We start from the raw sequence: 19067 nt of genomic DNA on the forward strand, positions 1-19067 counted from the left end.
GGCAAATCTGGTGTTGCAGTTGACAATGGAAACAAGACCAAAGAAAAATCAAGACACATTCTTAGGGTTTGTCGACCTGGAAAAGGTGTTTGACAATGTAAAATGGTGTAATATTGTCGAAATTCTGAGGAAAACAGGGATAAGCTATACAGAGAGACAGGTAATATACAATATGTACAAGAGCCAAGAGGGGAATAATAAGAGTGGACGACCAAGAACGACATGCTCAGATTAAAAAGGGCTTAAGACTAGGATGCAGTCTTTTGCCCCTAGTCTTCAATCTGTACATTGAAGAAGCAATGATGGAAATAAAAGAAAGGTTCAGGAGTGAGATTAAAATTCAAGGTGAAAAGATATAAATGATACAATTCACTGATGACATTGCTATCCAGTGTAAAACTGAATGCAATGAACAGTCTAATGAGTACAGAATACAGATCGAGAGTAAATCGAAGAAAGACAAAAGTAATGACAAGTAGCAGAAATGTGAACAGTGAGAAACTTAACGTCACGATTGGTGGTCACGAAGTAGATGAAGTTAAGGAATTCTTCTGCCTAGGCAGCAAAATAACCAGTGACGGACGGAGCAAAGAGGACATCAAAAGCAGACTAGCAATGGCAAAAAAGGCGAACCTGGCCAGGAGAAGTCTAGTAACGTAAAATACTGGCCTTAATTTGAAGAAGAAATTGATGAGAATGTATGTCTGGAGTACAGCATTGTATGGTAGTAAAACATGGACTGAGGGAAAACCAGAACAGAAGAGAATTGAAGCATTTGAGACGCGGTGCTACAGGCAAATGCTGAAAATTCAGTGGATTGATAAGGTCCTGTGAAGGATGATACGACATCAGGGAATGATTTCCACACTACTAGAAGGAGCTGTAGAGGAAGACAGAGATTGCAGTACATCCAGCAAATAACCGAGGATGTAGGTTGCAAGTGCTGCTCTGAGATGAATTTGGCACAGGGGAGGAATTTATGGTGGGCTGCATCTACCTAGTCAGGCGACTGAGCACTCAAGGGGTGGATACTGATCGTTTCTCCTGGAGCACCACGTATACTCTCACGTATATTGCAATTCTACACTTCATTTGAGTATGGCCGTCAATCCAGTGCTGTCGTTTGATTTCTTTTCGGTGCACGGAGACTCTTTAATTGAGAGCGGTGGCTTTTTCCGAAGTACAATTTTTTTCCCTAACACAAACACATAAAGTAAACTTAGAAGCAATTATCTCTATTATCAGCTCGAGTGGATTAGTGCTAGCCACAATTTGTCGTCAGTACAGAGGGTCAGTAAAACGAGGGCAGAGCACCTACCACACCGCGACCACAGAAGTAATCGCCACACGTGTTAAGACATTTATCCCACTTCCCGTTTTAACGACTGTGGTCGGCTTGCCGACGGACCCACTGTCACACCAATTCTTGAACTCTCTCGTCTGACTGAAACCGAAGTCCACGCACACCTTTCTTCGGGTCACCGACGGTGTGAGAGTTGCACGGTGCAAGATCTGGGCTGTACGGAGGATGTCACACTATATTGCTACTCAATCGCACAAGTGCAGCCTTTGTCCAATCGGCAGTACAGGGTGGGCATTATAGTGGGACAGGACGATTCCATCCCACACCATATCCCGGCATTTCGACTCTACGCCGCACTGCGAGCTACCGGTGTGCCCCGTCACGTCAGGGGCCGACGGGGCCTTACCGGGCACAGATTGTCTCTCGGTGGAGTGCGCCCTTCCCAGAATCTCCTCTTCCAGTCGCGCACACACGTAAGGTACACACGGCAGTCACTGTACGCGGCGGATGTGCGATGACAATTTTGCGTACTCCAGTGCCCTCGGCCACTGTAAACCTAATCGCACCTCGCAGTTCTCTTTCGCTCGCCTCCACGTAAGAATCTGGACGAACACACTAGACGGGTCTGCCAACTATCGAGGTCATCACCTGACAACTGCACCGATGTGGCTGTTTCCTGGCGACAGTGGTAATAAAATCGAAATGTACTGACTGCAGAGGCCAACTGTTGTGCAGATCATGTGTTCCGTGTTTGTTTGACTGCCGTTTCCACTTTACAGGTGGAGCCAGCAGCGGCTGATCGTACCTACTTTTCACTGATTCTACATCCTTGAAGTCTCTTCTTTAGGTTGGGTTTTAGGGAGCAGGTTGTGCAACTGCTTAAATGAAAGCAGAATAAAGATTGTAAAAACTGCAACTATGATGATATGTGCATTTTACTTTTACATCATATGTGTTGTTGTTGTTGTTGTTGTTGTTGTTGTTGTTGTTGTCGTCGTCGTCGTCTTGTTCTTAGCCCCTTCATGTCAGCACAACTACTGCAGCTGACACCCATTTGAACCATTGTACCTGCTTATTGTGTTCACCCCTCAGTCTCAGCATACACCCCGCCGCCCCCCCCCCCCCCCCCACCTCCCCCAAAAATTTTCTTCTGTAACCAAATCCGATGACTTATTGACATCTCAGGTGTGCCATGTAACTGCCTAAAAAGCGAAGCATAAATGTGAGGTAAGCAAAAATGCTGATCCCCAACTAGTGCTGCAGGTAACCTAAACTGAGGACCACACGTGATCTCACTGTAGCAAACGATTAATTCGAGAAGTGCGAAATCCAATATGGGGAATAACAACAACACGCAGAGGACAGATTGCTACTCATCACATAGAGGAGGCACTGAGTTGCAGACATGCACAATGAAAATATTGCTAAATATTTAAGCTTCCGCACAAAAAAAATCCTTCAACAGTACTTCTGCCGGCCCCCAGTTGCCAGAGACAGTAGCTGTAGCTGTGTGTGTGTGTGTGTGTGTGTGTGTGTGTGTGTGTGTGTGTGTGTGTGTGTGTGTGAAATGGAGGGGTGGGACGTGGGGATGGGTTTGCAGGGTATGTGCTACTCCCGGAGGAAGACTTTTTTGTGTGAAAACTTAAATGGTGTTCAATCTTTTCATTGTGTCTATCTGCAACTCAACACCACCTCTACGTGATGAGTAGCAATCTATCCTTTTCAAGTAATCAATTCTTGTTTTTGAGGAATGCAAATATAATAATAATAATAATAATAATAATAATAATAATAATAATAACACAGCAGAAAATATAGAAAATATCTTTTATTACAAGCAGTGTGATTTATAAGTGACATTTGTAAATCAGTCTTAGTAAGTACATAGCTCAGAACTACATACATAAGGCTAAAGAAGCTTATACAGTCTTCTCAGTCACCACTACCATTCCGACAATCGGTGTGACAAATTTTTGGCAAGTTCCCACAACAATTTTGAGTATTTTCAAATATAAGTCAAATTCAAAATCAAAAGAAAAAGGCAACAAACTGTAATACAAAGAGAAATCATCAACTAAAGTATCCGATTTCGCAAAAGAAACAAACTGACAAATTACAGTTTCAGAAAATAAGTGAGATACACACAGAAGCTCCAATTTGTAAGAGGAGTGCCAACTGTGTTCTGACCAATGCGCATCTGCGTACCTCACACAGCATTACGAATCTTAAACTTCTGCGCTTGCAATCAGACGAGACTGAAATAAATCGTTAGCAGTTTCATAATTTTTTACGGTACCAAAGCATACTACATGAAATTCTCCACAAATTTCAGATTTTTCTCAGCAATTAGACACAATTTTCTGTGGAGGAGTAGGAGAAGGAGACTAGTGTTTAACATCCCACTGTCAACGAGGTCATCAGAGATGGAGCAGAAGCTCGGATTATGGGAGGAAATTGGTCGTACCCATTCAGAGTAACCATCCCAGCGTTTACCTGAAGTGATTTTGGGAAATCACAGAAAACCTGAATCGAGATGGCTGAACCGTCGTCCTCCCGAATGTGAGTCCAGTGTGCTAACCGTTACAGCACCTCGCTTGGTGAACCTTTCTGTCAACGCTAACCATCTGAGAACAAATTTAATTTAGAACCAATACTATACTACATGGCACACATTTAATGATACATACTGTAACAAAATTAGTTTTATGGATTTTGTGAGGAATTTCCTCAGCTGAAAGATTATTAAATTCACAATGTGCACATTTTGATTCTTACACGTGTATGGAAAACTTATTTTCTGCTGGTCCAATAGTGAAGAAAGACCACAGATTACATGCAATAAGGGTAAATTTAATTTTATGGTAAATTATTGTGTAATATTTTACTGTGTCACATAAAAACGACATCTTCACCTCCTTGGCAACAACCATACTGAACAAATAAAAATTATCTTACCTGCCATTTGAGAGAAGCTCGCTGACAGGTTACATTTAAAAATGTTTTCAAATTAGCATTGCCCAATTAATGGTACCGGACACTGACGCTTTGATGGAGAAAAGGGGAATATTGATTAACTATACATGTTTTTGTGTTTAATATGCAAACACAAGCGAGTATGAAATACAACTCAAATGTAAATACAAATTTTATATTACAACATTATTCATCTTCTGGAATGGGGGACATGGAAAGAGCATCCCAGAAGAGTGTATAACCCACACTTGGGCGTCCCCTGGGGAAAGGCGATGAACCGGCAGATCTTTCCACTCCAGTATAACCAACACTTATTGACAACGGTTAATAGCCCGCACAATCGGCCCCTCTCAGGATCGAAGCTGACAGTCATATCAATTAACATAGAAGGCATAACTTCAAACAAGGAAACTCTGCTACAACAACTGTGTCAAACCAATAAGTGCGATGTTCTCTGTGTTCAGGAGACTCACAGAAATGCTAACCAAAGGTGACCAAGAGTCGCAGGAATGCCCTTAGCATCTGAGAGACCCCATGAAGTGCTATTTTCATAAACCCATCACTACAAGTAATATCTACCACACAGACGACAATGACATCAAAATATTATCAGTTGAACTATCTAATTGTATAACAACATCTGTATGCAAACCACCGACTGTTCCCTTCCACTTTGCCGAACCAGACGCAGGGCGAGAGGAGAAGATCCGTGTGATTGTGGGAGAATTCAACAGCCATAGCTGCCACTGGGGATACAGTGAAGACAACGTAGATGGTGAAGCCGTGACTACACGGGCAGAATCTTATGAACTATCTCTAATACACAACAGCAAACTACCTGCACCTTTCAACAGCAGCCGATGGAGACGCGGATACAATCCGGATTTAATTTACGTCAGTGCGGCTATATCACAGCAGTGTGTGAAGAACGTCTGTGAATCTTTACCCAATACACAGCACAGACCCACCACGTGCCAAGTCGTATCAGCAGTACGCCAACAATCTGTCCCATTTAGGAAAAGATATAACTTCAAAAAAGCGGATTGGACGAAATTCACAAAATGCTTAGATGAAAGGATAGCAGATATCCAACCTGTCCCAGAGAAATATGTTGTTTTTACTACTGCTGTGCTAGAACGCTCTTGTAAGTCAATTCCATGAGGCTGTAGGTCTCATTATATACAGGGCTTAGACCCCAATACAGCACATACGTTGAAAGAATGTATCTCCTTTTATGAAGACTACCCATTTAGCAAGGACACTATTAAAACTGGCCGACAACTAATTCAGTCTACGGGCAAAATAAAGAGTGAACGTTGGGTTAAGCTGATGGAAGAACTCGACATGGCAAAAAAAAAAACAAACAAAGTCTTGATAAATGGCAAAACAAATAAAACAAGAAGATCATCTAAGCTCCAAAGAAATGTCGAACAAGAAACATCTAACTTTTCCAACCCATTCACTATCAGAGAGTTGGAAGACGCCATAAAAAAGAGTAAGACAGGCGAGGCAGCCGGACAGGTGATATGCGTATGGAGCAGATTCATCACTTTGGAAACCTTACCAAGCATTGGATTCTACAGCTTTTCAATAACTGCCTGGAATTATGACAAATCCCTAAAATCTGGAAGAAGACTACTGTTGTTGCTGTTCTGAAACCCGGAAAGCCAATAGACCCAAAGAACCTCAGGCCAATATCACTCCTGTGCCATCTTTACAAGGTTTTTGAAAGACTGTTATCGAATCGCATAACACTACTGGTCGAACCTCTTCTCATCCCAGAGAAAGCTGGAATTAGGCCACTAAAGAACTGCCGTACACAGATCCTTAAACTGACAGCACACAGAAGATGGTTTTCAGCTCGGACATATCACCGGAGTGGCCTTTCTCAATCTCTCTTCAGCCTATGAGACTGTACAACAGCAAATCATCCTAAGGAAGATTTACGGCCTTACCACGGACTTCAGGCTTACACAAATCGTTGCCACCCTGTCGCATAATCGACATTTCTTTGTAGAATTTCAAGGCAGGCGGATGAGATGGAGACTACAAAAGAATGGGCTCCCACAAGGCAGTGCCTTGACAACAATACTGTTTAATACCTACACCAATGACCAACCACTTCCTCGACCTGGCATTGGCAACTCGGGGTAAGAATTTTGAGACGGTAGAAGAAAATCTCACTGCTGCTCTGAAGATTCTCTCAGAATATTATGAGGAAAACCATATCAAGCCAAACCCATCAAAAACTGAAACACACTTTTCATCTGAAGAACAGAGAGGCTTCTCGACAGTTGCACGTGCACTGGAATGGAAAGGAGTTAGGACACTGCAGTGCTCCAGTTTACCTTGGTGTTACCCTGGGCCCCTCCCTGACCTCCGAGGCATGCTGCACCGCCCTCAAGCCGAGGTTTCGTAGCGAAATTGCGTACTGTCCGAGGTAACTGGTTCTGGATGGGGTGCCCACCCCCAGACAGTAAGAACAACTGCCGCTCCGGTGTGGTACAATTCTGCATGTGCAAAAAACGTGGACACCGCCCCGAATGAAACCTGCAGGCTGACACAGGCTGTCTGAAGCCAACAACAATACAGACGCTGTATACACTTGCAGGTACAGCCCCAACCGATATTAGACGCGAGATAGCTGGTAACAGTGAGAGGCAAAACATCTGCAATAACCCGGCCCACCCCTCGCACGAACATCAGCCACCACCACCTCGACTGAAGTCCAGGAAGAATTTTCTACAGTCTTCTGTTCCAATTGACAGAGACCAAAGTATAGTCAGGGTTGAACTGTGGAAGAAAAGATATCCTGTCCATCCAGAGCGAGACATAATTGAAGAAACTCTGCTACCTGGTCACCGAGAAGGACGGGTGCACACGTAAGTCCTCGAACGGACTGCGCTCCGGCGTTGCGAGAACGGAGGACGACTCGAAGAAATTGGGCATTGCACAAGGCGGAGACACACTGTGTGAGTGTGGAGATGAACAAACTACAAGCCATCTCCTGGAGTGTCGTCTCTGCCCATACTCTTTTACAGGTCTCGAACTGGTCTCGGCTTATAGCAACACAATGTTGCCAAATACTGGACACAACTAGTGTAAATGTATTTATTATGTAAAAATTGATTTCTTGCTCCTGTGCGTACTATGTAAATGTTGATTTCTTACTCTTTTTCCCCCTAAGTGTTCATTTTATTACGTTTATATGTCTTTGAATTACCTGTGTATACAAATATGCATATTTTTAAATCAGCACAGTCTGTGCCCTGGTACTTCTGACACAAATTAATATCAGTTGTGAGGACTACCAAGTTTCTATTAAACACTGATCCATGTTCATAATTTTTGCAGAACGTTACAAGCAATGTGCAAGTATACATACACTGAACTTGGCCATTTTGTAGCATTAGTGCAGGAATCTTCAGAACTACAACAAATTTCCCACAAATATTATTAATGCGTCATTGTAGTACACCTAACCAGACACCTGATTGTCAAAATTAAATGTTAAAGCATGTTTTTAGTGACAAGGCAGTCACAGGGTTGGAGAAGCAGTGACTGCAATAGGTATTCATTAATATTTTGGATAGCTGTCGGCCAGCACATCAAAAAATGTCACGTTTGTTGTGGCTCCAGTTCAGGAGCATTGTGAGTAGCTAGCCTGTACACAACATGTGATGCATGGGTACTCTTGTGCACAAATCTTGGAATGTTCCCTGGCAAGACACTACTCTATATTGCAGGAAAAGTCAATACAACTATTACCTATTACAGAGTTACTGAGAGATGGTCATCATCTCTCCAGCGTGCGCCCACACACACACACACACACACACACACACACACACACACACACACACACAGAGAGAGAGAGAGAGAGAGAGAGAGAGAGAGAGAGAGAGAGAGAGAGAGAGAGAGTGAGTACACTACAGTGCCCTCGAGCTGTGCCCCACTCTGCCTGCTGAAGCTTTATTTTTAGCAAGTACGCTAACTCTTTTATACAAGGTTATTAGACAATATGGATTCCATTTAATTCATTTTTGTTTCAGGGTGTATAAATTGGATACAGATATTCTACACACCGTCAGAAAAAACAGGATCGGAAGTACGGTCGATACTGCTACTTGACGAGAGTCATGTAAACGACCGCCAGACTGTCAGTTTGCATTAGCTGTGAGTGAGGTGGTTGCTGTCAGGTGTAAGGTTCTCTGCAATCTAGAGTTCAGAAGAAGCACAGAGGCTATTTCGTCTCCAGTTTGTTATCGAACCACCGACCCAGAAATTTATAAGATGTCAGTTCGATCAATTTCGACAAAGGGGATGTCTCGGCAAAGGATGACATGTGGGCTGACTACGTGTCTAGTTAGTTCTCAGACAGTTACTGTCTGACGAGAGGGCGACACACTGAACATTTACGACCTTCATTTGTAAACTATAAAACTTTCTGTTCACAGCTGCATATAGATTAATATCTAATTTATATTTAATGAAATGACAGTTAATTAAATTTGTTTATTTTTTTAAATAACCCTGCATCTGTACTCCACGTGGGGTAAAGGGGGCAGAGCTCGACACAGCCGCGTCACTAGGAGACTGCTGCTTTACCTGAACACTGTAAGTCTCGTGTGTTAACAATTAAGTTCATCACATTCCCGTTTCGTAGTTTTTAAAAGAAATTGGTCTGAGGATTGTAGTACAGCTGCAACTGATAACCGTATACAAGTTATCTATGATTTGGAAAGCAATACTGGGTAACACAAATGAATTAGTGTATGAAAGTTGCTTAGGAAATTGCTCCAGAACAGTGGCACGGCTAGACTGTCTGGAGAATCCTTAACAGACTGAGGATTGAAAGGAGCAAATCCAAAAACTATTTAGTTAACTGAAGATCCCATATGCTAATGCAGAAAAGCTCAAACTGTATCACATATTTTTACCTGCCCTCAAAATGCTACGTAGTTGGATATGACAGAACCACTGTTAGTGGCAGACAAGACAGTAACAATGACAGCATACCACAGTTTTAAAAAAAGAGCAGTGTCATTACAAATTTCTTTTGTCGTGAGCATTAAACTAACAACAGTTTCTCAGATTTTTAAAGTATATTACATCTGATGCAACATAAATGAGTTATTTAAAGCAGTGGTTATATTAAAAGCAGCAACATATTACAGTGAACTGTGAGAGCAGTAACAAGAAAAGTTAACTGTGACTCGGATTTTGAAGGAGACAATTTTGTTTCTGCCAATGTGCAGCAGCCTGGACAGTGAAGACTGACGTAATACAGAAACAACTTTTCGTGCAGTCCAGTACGGCAGGTAATGTGAAAAAGAAAAAGTGGAATCATTCTGATAAAAGTTACTGGCAACTAGTTCAGTACATGTAAACATTGCAGGGATAATGCAGAGGCTGTGCCGGAATTCCGGCCGTCGTGGTAAGAGAAGTAAGGGAAGAAATGCAGCATCAGACAATGGTGATTGTCTGTGCCTGAAACAGACGAATTGGTGCAAGTACCGACAGTCAATCTTTCCTTCCTGTCCCAACCGGTAAGTCTACCATGACCCAGGTTTCTGGGTGATACTTCTGTAACTCTTCCCACTACCTAACATCAGCAGTCCTTTCCCTTCAACCCTTCTAGAAGAAGGAGCCACAGGTTTCCAAAGAATGTGTATTTCCACACCTTCTATAAGTGTTTTGCTGCATTACTCAGTGAGTAGATTTTTTATCTATCTGACAATGTCCATCATGTACCACAAAATACAACAGATGAAATTGGAGAACATTTTCAATGAGATGTAAAGTACATGGGTGCTTTTAAGCAGGGAAATTATGGGAAATCAGTTGTAGCCAAGCATATACACGAGACAGGCCATCCACTGACAGAGAAGAATGGAAGAAAATGTTAGATACCTGAAAGATTTGAAATATCAACCCAGCAGCACAGATTTGATGATGTGCTTAATGTACAAACAGCAGACAGCCACAACGGATTCCGCAACATATTTGTGGACCTTTTATGATGTCAGCTCTCACCTGACATGTCGGATTTTCCCAGAGAAAAATAGTAACCATTTGAATTGAGAGAGATTGTAGAGTTACTTAAAGAACTGTATACTAATACAGCTGTACGTGCTGTCCTGTCGATGTAAGTCAGCTGGACAAACGATGTGCGAGTGCCGAGACATAAAACCGGACAGTTAGTCTGAGAACCATACTTAAAACTGTTACGGTAAGCCTCACAAACTTAATTGTAAGTTATCGCATAGTTCTAAGAGAGCTCAAGCTACTCCAACACACTCATTATGTACCTACATACCGGGACAGCACACATTTCTTATACATACGCTCCTACTATATATGCACACATTTCGTAAAATTACTAGCTTACTAACTTACCGTCACTCATCGTATCAAAACCACCACAGATATGCGAGTGAAGCAGCGGGTACCAGATAGTTAATGTATAGTTCCTCCGTCTCAAAATAACACCCATTCATCTGTCTAGGAGTACTGCCCTGACAAAATATACCTAGTGTTGCATAATTAATGTCCTTTTTTTGTGTTCCATTCGGTTAGCTTGCTCGATCGATTTGTTAACTGTGCCATCGTCTAGCTTTAGAGGCGATAAATTTATACGAAAGTGAAACTAAATGACCGTATTTCAAGTTTATAAAAAATTGTCATTGTTCTGAGAGATGACATTTCACATCTAAGAAATGAAACTTCTGAGTTGCAGAAATCTTGACAAGTTCCAAACAATAAAACAACTAAACCACAAAATGTGAATGGAGAGAGTTACGAGAAGCATAAAGGAAGCACCGAACAAGTAATGAACTTAACAAATGAAATTACGTTCATAAATAGAAACAGGTACAGTGTACTGTCGACAAGCGGCGACAATTGCAAAAGGGATGACAGACTTTGTAGGCAGCACAGACTGAAATTCACAACAAAGGACAACGTACTTTTGCTTGCCGATAGCTACAGAAGAAAGCTAGCTGATACTAAACGAAACGGAAATCGTTAAATTCCAGTTAGCAACATGGTGAAGTGAGAACAGAAAACGTCACAGTAGACGGAGTTTTAGACAGAAAAGTGTTTGACTAAGTATCTAGAACAAAATAGATTTGGGGGGGAGGGGGGGGGGGGCACAAAGTATGAAAAATGTTTGGCTTTAGGTATACAGGTAAGTACATTATATAACAGCATTTATAACAAATGTGAATCATATTTTAAATATGAGGTAAGCACTTTTTGTGTAAAAAAAAAATTAGCAAAATGATTGCAGAAAAGATTGAACTGAGTGGCCCAACATACGAAAACAGCTCATTTCAGAGTGAACTCGAAGTCCCTCTTTTGAGTGTAAAGTCCCTTTTTTGTGTAATGTAGCCCTCATGGGTGCACTAAGGAAGGCAAAACACACACTAACAGCACCAAAGAAGACAAAAAATTTAAAATGACCAAACCTTATCCTTGCAAGTCTTACACTGTGAATGGCCTTTATAATAAATACATCGATCCAGAATCCCATTTCACATTATACAGAACGAAGGGTAGGCAAAAAAGATGAGTACCTCTTAAGATAATGCACCTAATCTGAAGCGTGTTAGAAATAAGCTCAATTTGCTGCAACTTTTTTGTGGATGAGCACTCACAACACCTATTACTTGTAACAGAACATTAACTGAAAGTCAATGAAATTGAGTGTCATAAATTAAATGTTTACGCATTAGCAGATAGTTACTGCAGGCAATAACAGAATTAGGGTAAGTTGGCAATATTTGTTAATTAATATCTTACATTAATAAGAATCTCATTCCTCTAACAATACATTCACAAAGGAGCAATTGAAATGACTGGTGTCACAATCCACACAGAAGCTCATTCGAGTGGATTAGCTAAACATAAAGCTATTGGAATGTGCCAACAAGTTCTGATGTGTCATGCAGTACTGATATGCTTAACAGTGCAGTTTATGCAAACAGACTACTGACCTCTGTATTGTTGAAGACCTAAATAATGATGCAAACTGCTGTCATATAACATACATAAAAATGACAGATACATTAAATTCGTATAATCTCACAACAGTAAGCTCTGACACTCGAGCTCCTGTAAGACAGAAGTGTAACAGATTAAGTGTCGATTTTCATTACTCTGACCACTGCTGTCAGATGTTAAGAGTACTTAAGCTCTGCTGTACCAAAGGAACAGAAGTAACGGAGAGGAAGCGAATTCCGAATAGCGCCGACATCGGTGCCTTCGAAACTGAGCTGGCAGGAGGAGGGGTGGGACATAGTTCACTGAGCCAGAGCCTCAGAAATGAAACGGGATTAATTCTTCGTAATCGTGTCGAGGCATTTTGACAACTGCTGGCCTTTCAAAGAAATAACGTGGATACAACAAACTGTAATATTGGAATTAATAGGTCTGCTAGATTGAAACTTCTGCCTGCCCAAATTAAGTTAGCCAGAATATATATGATCCTGACCATTTACAACAAGACACAAAATTACATACGTTTAAAAAAAAGTACAATAAAGCCAAAAAACCTTCAAGGGAGACCTTTTACACTTCAGGAAACAGACAGACAGACAATGAGGCGACAGACAGACAGACAGACAGACAGACAGACAGACAATGAGGCGACAGACAGACAGACAATGTGGCGACAGACAGACAGACAATGTGGCGACAGACAACATATACAACGCATCCTAGAGAGAGCTCCATAATCACTGCAATCCTCCAGCAAGGTGCGGAGTTAACCACTCGGCACAAGACGTGAAGCCCACATAGCGAACGATCTGAGTGCAATATGTATTTATTTGATACGCACTTTATCTATCCATCTGGCCAATAAGTCCCCGTTACAGATCAACCGGCTTACACCAAATAATCTCACATACACTGCAGGGCTCAAATCTGTAGAGATTAATCGACAGGAGGCATTTAATGCAATGCGAAAGCTAACAAAAGAACACTCGTACGCATGGGACGGTATCTCGACAGTGGTGTTAAAGGAATGTGCCAATGAGATCACTAAACCTGTTAGATGAATTATTAATTGTAGTACTAGTGAAAATGAAAACCCGAGTGCCATAAAATAAGTGTAATTCAGCCAGTCCACAAGAAGGAAAGAAAAGAATAGGTTAAGTACTCAGTATCAAAATGGCGCCAATTGATGTAGAAGTAGTGCTCCGGCAAAATACACCTAGTGTCGCGTTACTGATGTCCTAGTTTTGTCTCCAGATCACTTAACTCGCTCAGCTGAGTCGTGAACTGTACCGTCATCTCACTCTGGTGGCAATAAATTTGCACGATGCTAAAACATTTGAGACAAGTGACTTACTTCTGTTCTGGCTGTGAATGAAAGAAGAGAGATTCTTCTAGATGAACATATGGCATTTTGAGACTGATGAATTATATACTACCAAACTGTTTAATAAAAAGGAGTGTTATTTCTGTGTTTTGGCTTTTACTTTTACAATGTGTTAGATTAAATCCTCTATAGAATTAACTGTTTTAGCAAATTTAGTAGATCTAAGAGAGTAAAAATGGCACATTCCACCGTCACGTAAAGAAATCTCGGCTTCATACAAACTGATGACGGAGGTTAAATTATTTGGCACAGAACTGAATGGAGAGAGAGAGAGAGAGAGAGAGAGAGAGAGAGAGAGAGAGAGAGAGCAGGCACTATGAATTGCTGCCTGTCTCTCGCTAAGATACGGGCTCCCCAGGTGGTGCACAAATACTCCCGTGTGAGCACGCAATTACAATAATCGTGTGCCACCCACAGAACGCTACTGGAATAGTCCATAAACTTCTATGCCTGAACTGTTATTGAATTATTATGAAAGAAATAAATGACAAACGACAGTACACCAAAGTTTTTTATGCTTAACAAGAGTGCCATAGACTTAACGCGATAGCACCTTTCCAGAGCACATCGAAATTGAATTTGACTGCATTCTGTATTAACAGTGCAGTAACGACAGCAGAATCTCTCCGTTCCGATTCTCTGAGAAAAGGACGTAAATAAAAATGAAAGTCTACAGAATTTGATGATTTTTACAGAAAGTGTCGGTTAGAACTGCAACAGAGGGAAGTACCCGACAGCTAGAAAAACAGACTGATCTCTCTGAAAAATATAAATTATTCTGGCTCAGAGACCTCCGTTCTTGTCTTCTCCACTCATTTGGTTTTTGATGCAGAAAGTATAATAATCGCAAACATTTTTATTGGAATGGAGAGACACTGCAGCAGCAAGAAAGAAATTTTGTGTACGATGCACTTACTCATGCCGAGGACAATAGTTTTGTAGCATACTTTGATAAAACTCGGGTTTCATAATACCACAAGCGAAAATATATTTTGGTCGACTTCTACAGAAGTATTGGCCAGAAAGTACCTACAATTGTTTTTGTAGAGCATACATCAATGGTTCGGGTAGTGGGTGCGGTGGCAAAGGGTTAGTAGGAGCTGCAAATAAAAAATTTTCAGGAGGTAGGGAATATTCTTGGTTGTATTAATGTGAGCTGTCGGAAGTAAAATCCCGGCACCCGAGTACTCACGTGCTGCCGCGTACTGCTTCCCTCGTAAATAAAATGAGTTTATATGTGATGTGATACAATAATGCTGTCTCCAATGTTGCCAAAAATTATTTCACAGTTTTCTTAGAAACTTTCTCGCTAGAAGTTTCTACGAGGTCCAGCAAAATGCAAAGTCATCAGCAATGACATTTCTTATTACACAGGCAGAACAGTTTCACATGTCTCTTATGGTATTTTATTTTTTATCTCAGAACACTTTGCTGTTTTCACAATGAAATATGTATCACATGCATCTATAGACTTTGATAATGTTTATATATAATTTTCATTGGAATAGATCTGTGGTTCTGTTTCTTTTCTCACCCCCCCCCCCCCCCCCCTCACAACTGCAATAAGAAAACATTTTTCTTCAAAATTTCTTGGAATGTGAGATTAGCTTTCTGAGAGAAGACTAAGGGCAGAACACTAAAGCAGTACTGGGTCACAAAGTGAACAGTTGAGATGCCTATGCACAGGAAGGTGCACGATATGGAGGTGGACTGAAATCACCTTTCCCACTAGCCCCCCCCCCCCCCCCCCTCCTCCTCCCATGACACTGAGAACAGTTTCCATCTTCAGGATAGGAACAGGCTTAACAATGGACTGAACACTCCTGCAATGTACTCGCAGGTTATCTGTCCCAAATTTTCACAACCTGTCAGCAGTTGAAAAAAGGTAAATAAAAAAATAAAGAAGCACTGATAGATTCACAGCCTCAGGAATAATTAAGTACAGTTAACTCAACTTACACAGTTACAAACGCACAGAAAAACAGTGGCAAGCTTCAATGAAAATAATTCTTTGTATAGTAAGAATTATTAATTATCTTTGGATTACATAAGCTCTAGTTCAGTCTTTTCGAGCTTGTGTCCCCGTTTATAGCCATTTACTCCATCATATTTAGCCTCTAAAAGGGTGATGCTCATCTTCCTTTTCCCTCCTAAAACAAACACAAAACTAATGCATTTTTTCTTTTTTTTCACCTATCTACTCATGCAGGCCACAGTTCAGTCTCACTATGTGACAAACAGGCACAAAACTTATATAATGAAGGCACTCATTAAATATTACCACCGACTGCAGTGACAAACGACAGTAAGTATTTAGCAAAAATGCAACGACCGTGCAGTTAAATGCGTAATTAATGTGCACGTCAGTACTGGACTAGATACAATTATTTTTGGTAGGTGAGGAACTATTTGGTAACCTATTCTTGTGAAATAAATGCTGGTTGTACAAAAAAATGTACAACGTTATCATTACAGCTTGTCACTCAGGAGAGAGCAATCGAGTGTGGTGTGGAGCTGAAGTGTTTTGTTGACATCTCATTTAGTATTTGTGCAGACAATATGGAAGGTGTGTAATTTCATATATATAGCGAGTCTAAAGTGGTATCTGAGTTCAAAAAGGCACAGAAACAGCACAGCCAACAGAACGGCAAATTTTTCAATAGTAGTACACCTCGTGTTGCAATTGGCTACTCTACAGTGATATTCTTCAGTGCAGGCAGGCTTCTTCTGCTGAAACAATCCACGTGACAATACCTCAATGTGGTACGTCACGCCTTCCGCTGCTATCGTGTGGCAGGCCTGCAACAAACCAAGAAAAGTCAGAGGTGTTGTGCAAGAACTTAAAAAGAAAATCAGGCTCTAAAGAGGGAGGGACAAAGGAATAATAACCACTGCACAAGCACTTTTTTAAATTGTGTAAAACACGAACAATGATACTGACGTTATGATTATTTTTATTAACATTTCGGCTCTGCCAGAACATGCAATGAACAAGAAATGGCATTTAAGACTTTTTCTCAGCCTCTCTCTTTCCCAATACTAATTTGATTTTCTCAGATTGGACTCTTTTCTTATCCTCAGGCCAAATGGTGCACAGTTGTGAATTTTCAGCTTATATTTTTTCCTTCCCAACTGACAACTTTAGAACGCATTTAGAAATTTCTTAAGTGAAACACCATCACAAAAAAGGAAGCCAGAAAGATATGTTACACTTCTCTGCTGCCTGTAGTTTCAAAACTTCTGGAAAAAAGGACTTTATGAAAAGACTTGTAATTTTTTTTATATAAGTTACCAATAGAATCACAACAAGGCTTTAGAAGAAACACTCAACCGAAACAACGATATTTTCTCTTCTACATCACGCGCTACAGGCATTGCATAGACAGGAACATACATCAAACATATTACTGAACTTATCAAAGTCCTCAGATATCATTACTTATGATAAAATACTAAGTATTAGGGGAACAGCACACAGATGGATTAAAGCATGTGTCCATGAAAAGAAAACAGCTCAGTGATAAGACACGAAGTGTCAGATTTATTAGCAGTCAAATACTGAGTTCCCCAAAATTCCATACTGGCTACAATCCAGTTTTATGTTTTTACTTTATGTAAATGATTTAGAAGTAAGCAGTATTACAGACAACAGTACAGATTTGCAGATGACACCAGCATTTTAATTACAGCAAGTATGAAAGAAACCTTCAGGGTGAGCGGGGACAAACATACTACAATAATTTGACGTAAACAATTTGCAGCATGCTGCTGGTGAAAAATAGGTTCACAACATGCTTCATAATTGAAATAAACGGTAGTAGCTCTGACGTAAGTTTCGTTATGAAGGATATTTTTTATTTCTTAAAGGTGACTACTTTTGGACACCTATGTCTAGTTTCAAACCACTTGTATCGTATGCCTAAGTACAAAAATTGCCTACGCAGTGACAACCGAAGCAGCCAAAAAGCTGACTTGACAGTAAACACACCATACAGAATACGCACTGGAGGTCTCCAATGTCTGTTCTATGTGATCTGTTTACTGCTGTTGAGTCAGCCATGGTGGGATCATCACTGCAGCAGTAATTTTTGTACGTAGGCTTTCACACGTATTGTCACGATTAAAATATAAGTGGTTTGAAAATGGACATAGGCGTCCAAAACTAGTCACCATTAAGAAATAAAAAAGGTACTTCTGAATGAAACTTATGATGGAGTTACAACCATTTATTTCAATTATGTAAACAATCTGGTAATAACTATGGAAAAAAAATTGTTGAAATGGACATATTAACCACCCATAATAGGACACCAGCTAATCCTCATATTCAAATGAATGGACAAGTGACTGGGGTAAAAAACAGAACACTATTTCTCAGGATGTGGATACAACAAGACATGAAATGGGATAGATATGTGGACTATGTGAAGAGAAAACTCAGAAAAACATAATTAGCAATACGAATACAAAGAAATGTTCATCATATTGAAAGCTCAGGCTTACATATTTTGATTATACTTGCTTGATATTGAAATACGATGTAGTATTTTGGCTAGACTGTGGAACAATTCTGAAATCACTAGGATTGCAGAAGTAGTAAATAATTATTATTTTCTTACATTTATGAAGTGGTTTTGAGCACCACCAAAAACTTGTATTGGAATTCATATATTTCAAAACTCTTAACATTAAGAATCCTATTTGCTATGTGCATTAGCATATATAGCTTAGTGTTTCAAATAAAATATATAAATATTTCTGAATAAAATGTTTTCATTGAAAAAAAGGGAAAGAATATAAAAAGCAAATAGAGTGAGACTTGAGGTTCACATAAGAGCACATCCATTTACACCTTACTGAATCATTAAAAACAGATTTTCATCCGCATCTGAGTCATGCTTTTTATTATTTTTCTGGAAAATATGAAAAGAAAAATTTCCTGCAAATTTTTTTGTCTCAGTAGTGAAGAGGCTACCTAGCTTAGCAGTAACTCGTGTACTGTGGGCTGTCAAAATGATTTCTCCTCGATGCTGATGAACTTTTCATATTGACAATTTAGTTTTATCTCAAGCACTTTCATATTTTCTCTGTGTTAAATGCAATATCAAGGTACAAATTAGGTCTTTGTTCCTCATGTTTCTGCAGCACTACTGATTACAATTTGAATTTCTTCTTCTTCTTCTTCTTCTTCTTCTTCTTCTTCCTCCTCCTCCTCCTCCTCCTCTTCTGCTAAATTTGTTCTTCAGTCTTAATGCTTCCACTGTTCCAGAAATTACTGCATATTATTTCACCATTTGTAGCGTTTTCACTTAGAGCTGTTTCTTTTATCTTAATGTTTACTTTCTTTGGCATGTAAAGATAATGATGAGTACAATGGCATGTATTTAACTACATTTATTTTTACAT

The 19067-nt window shown here is 40.2% G+C and overlaps 1 protein-coding gene across 1 annotated transcript in view; it reads right to left on the reverse strand.

Moving 5' to 3' along the window:
- Positions 1–15658: 15658 nt before the first annotated feature.
- LOC124719049 overlaps positions 15659–19067 on the reverse strand; it is a 75077-nt gene continuing 71668 nt past the window's right edge. Inside the window, exon 7 of the mRNA XM_047244720.1 lies at positions 15659–16460. Within this exon, the coding sequence (XP_047100676.1) occupies positions 16445–16460 (16 nt within the window). The 3' untranslated portion in view covers positions 15659–16444. The remainder of the gene's footprint in view (positions 16461–19067) is intronic.

This window comes from Schistocerca piceifrons, chromosome 10 (assembly GCF_021461385.2).
Source record: "Schistocerca piceifrons isolate TAMUIC-IGC-003096 chromosome 10, iqSchPice1.1, whole genome shotgun sequence".
In the NCBI taxonomy this organism is placed as follows: domain Eukaryota; kingdom Metazoa; phylum Arthropoda; class Insecta; order Orthoptera; family Acrididae; genus Schistocerca; species Schistocerca piceifrons.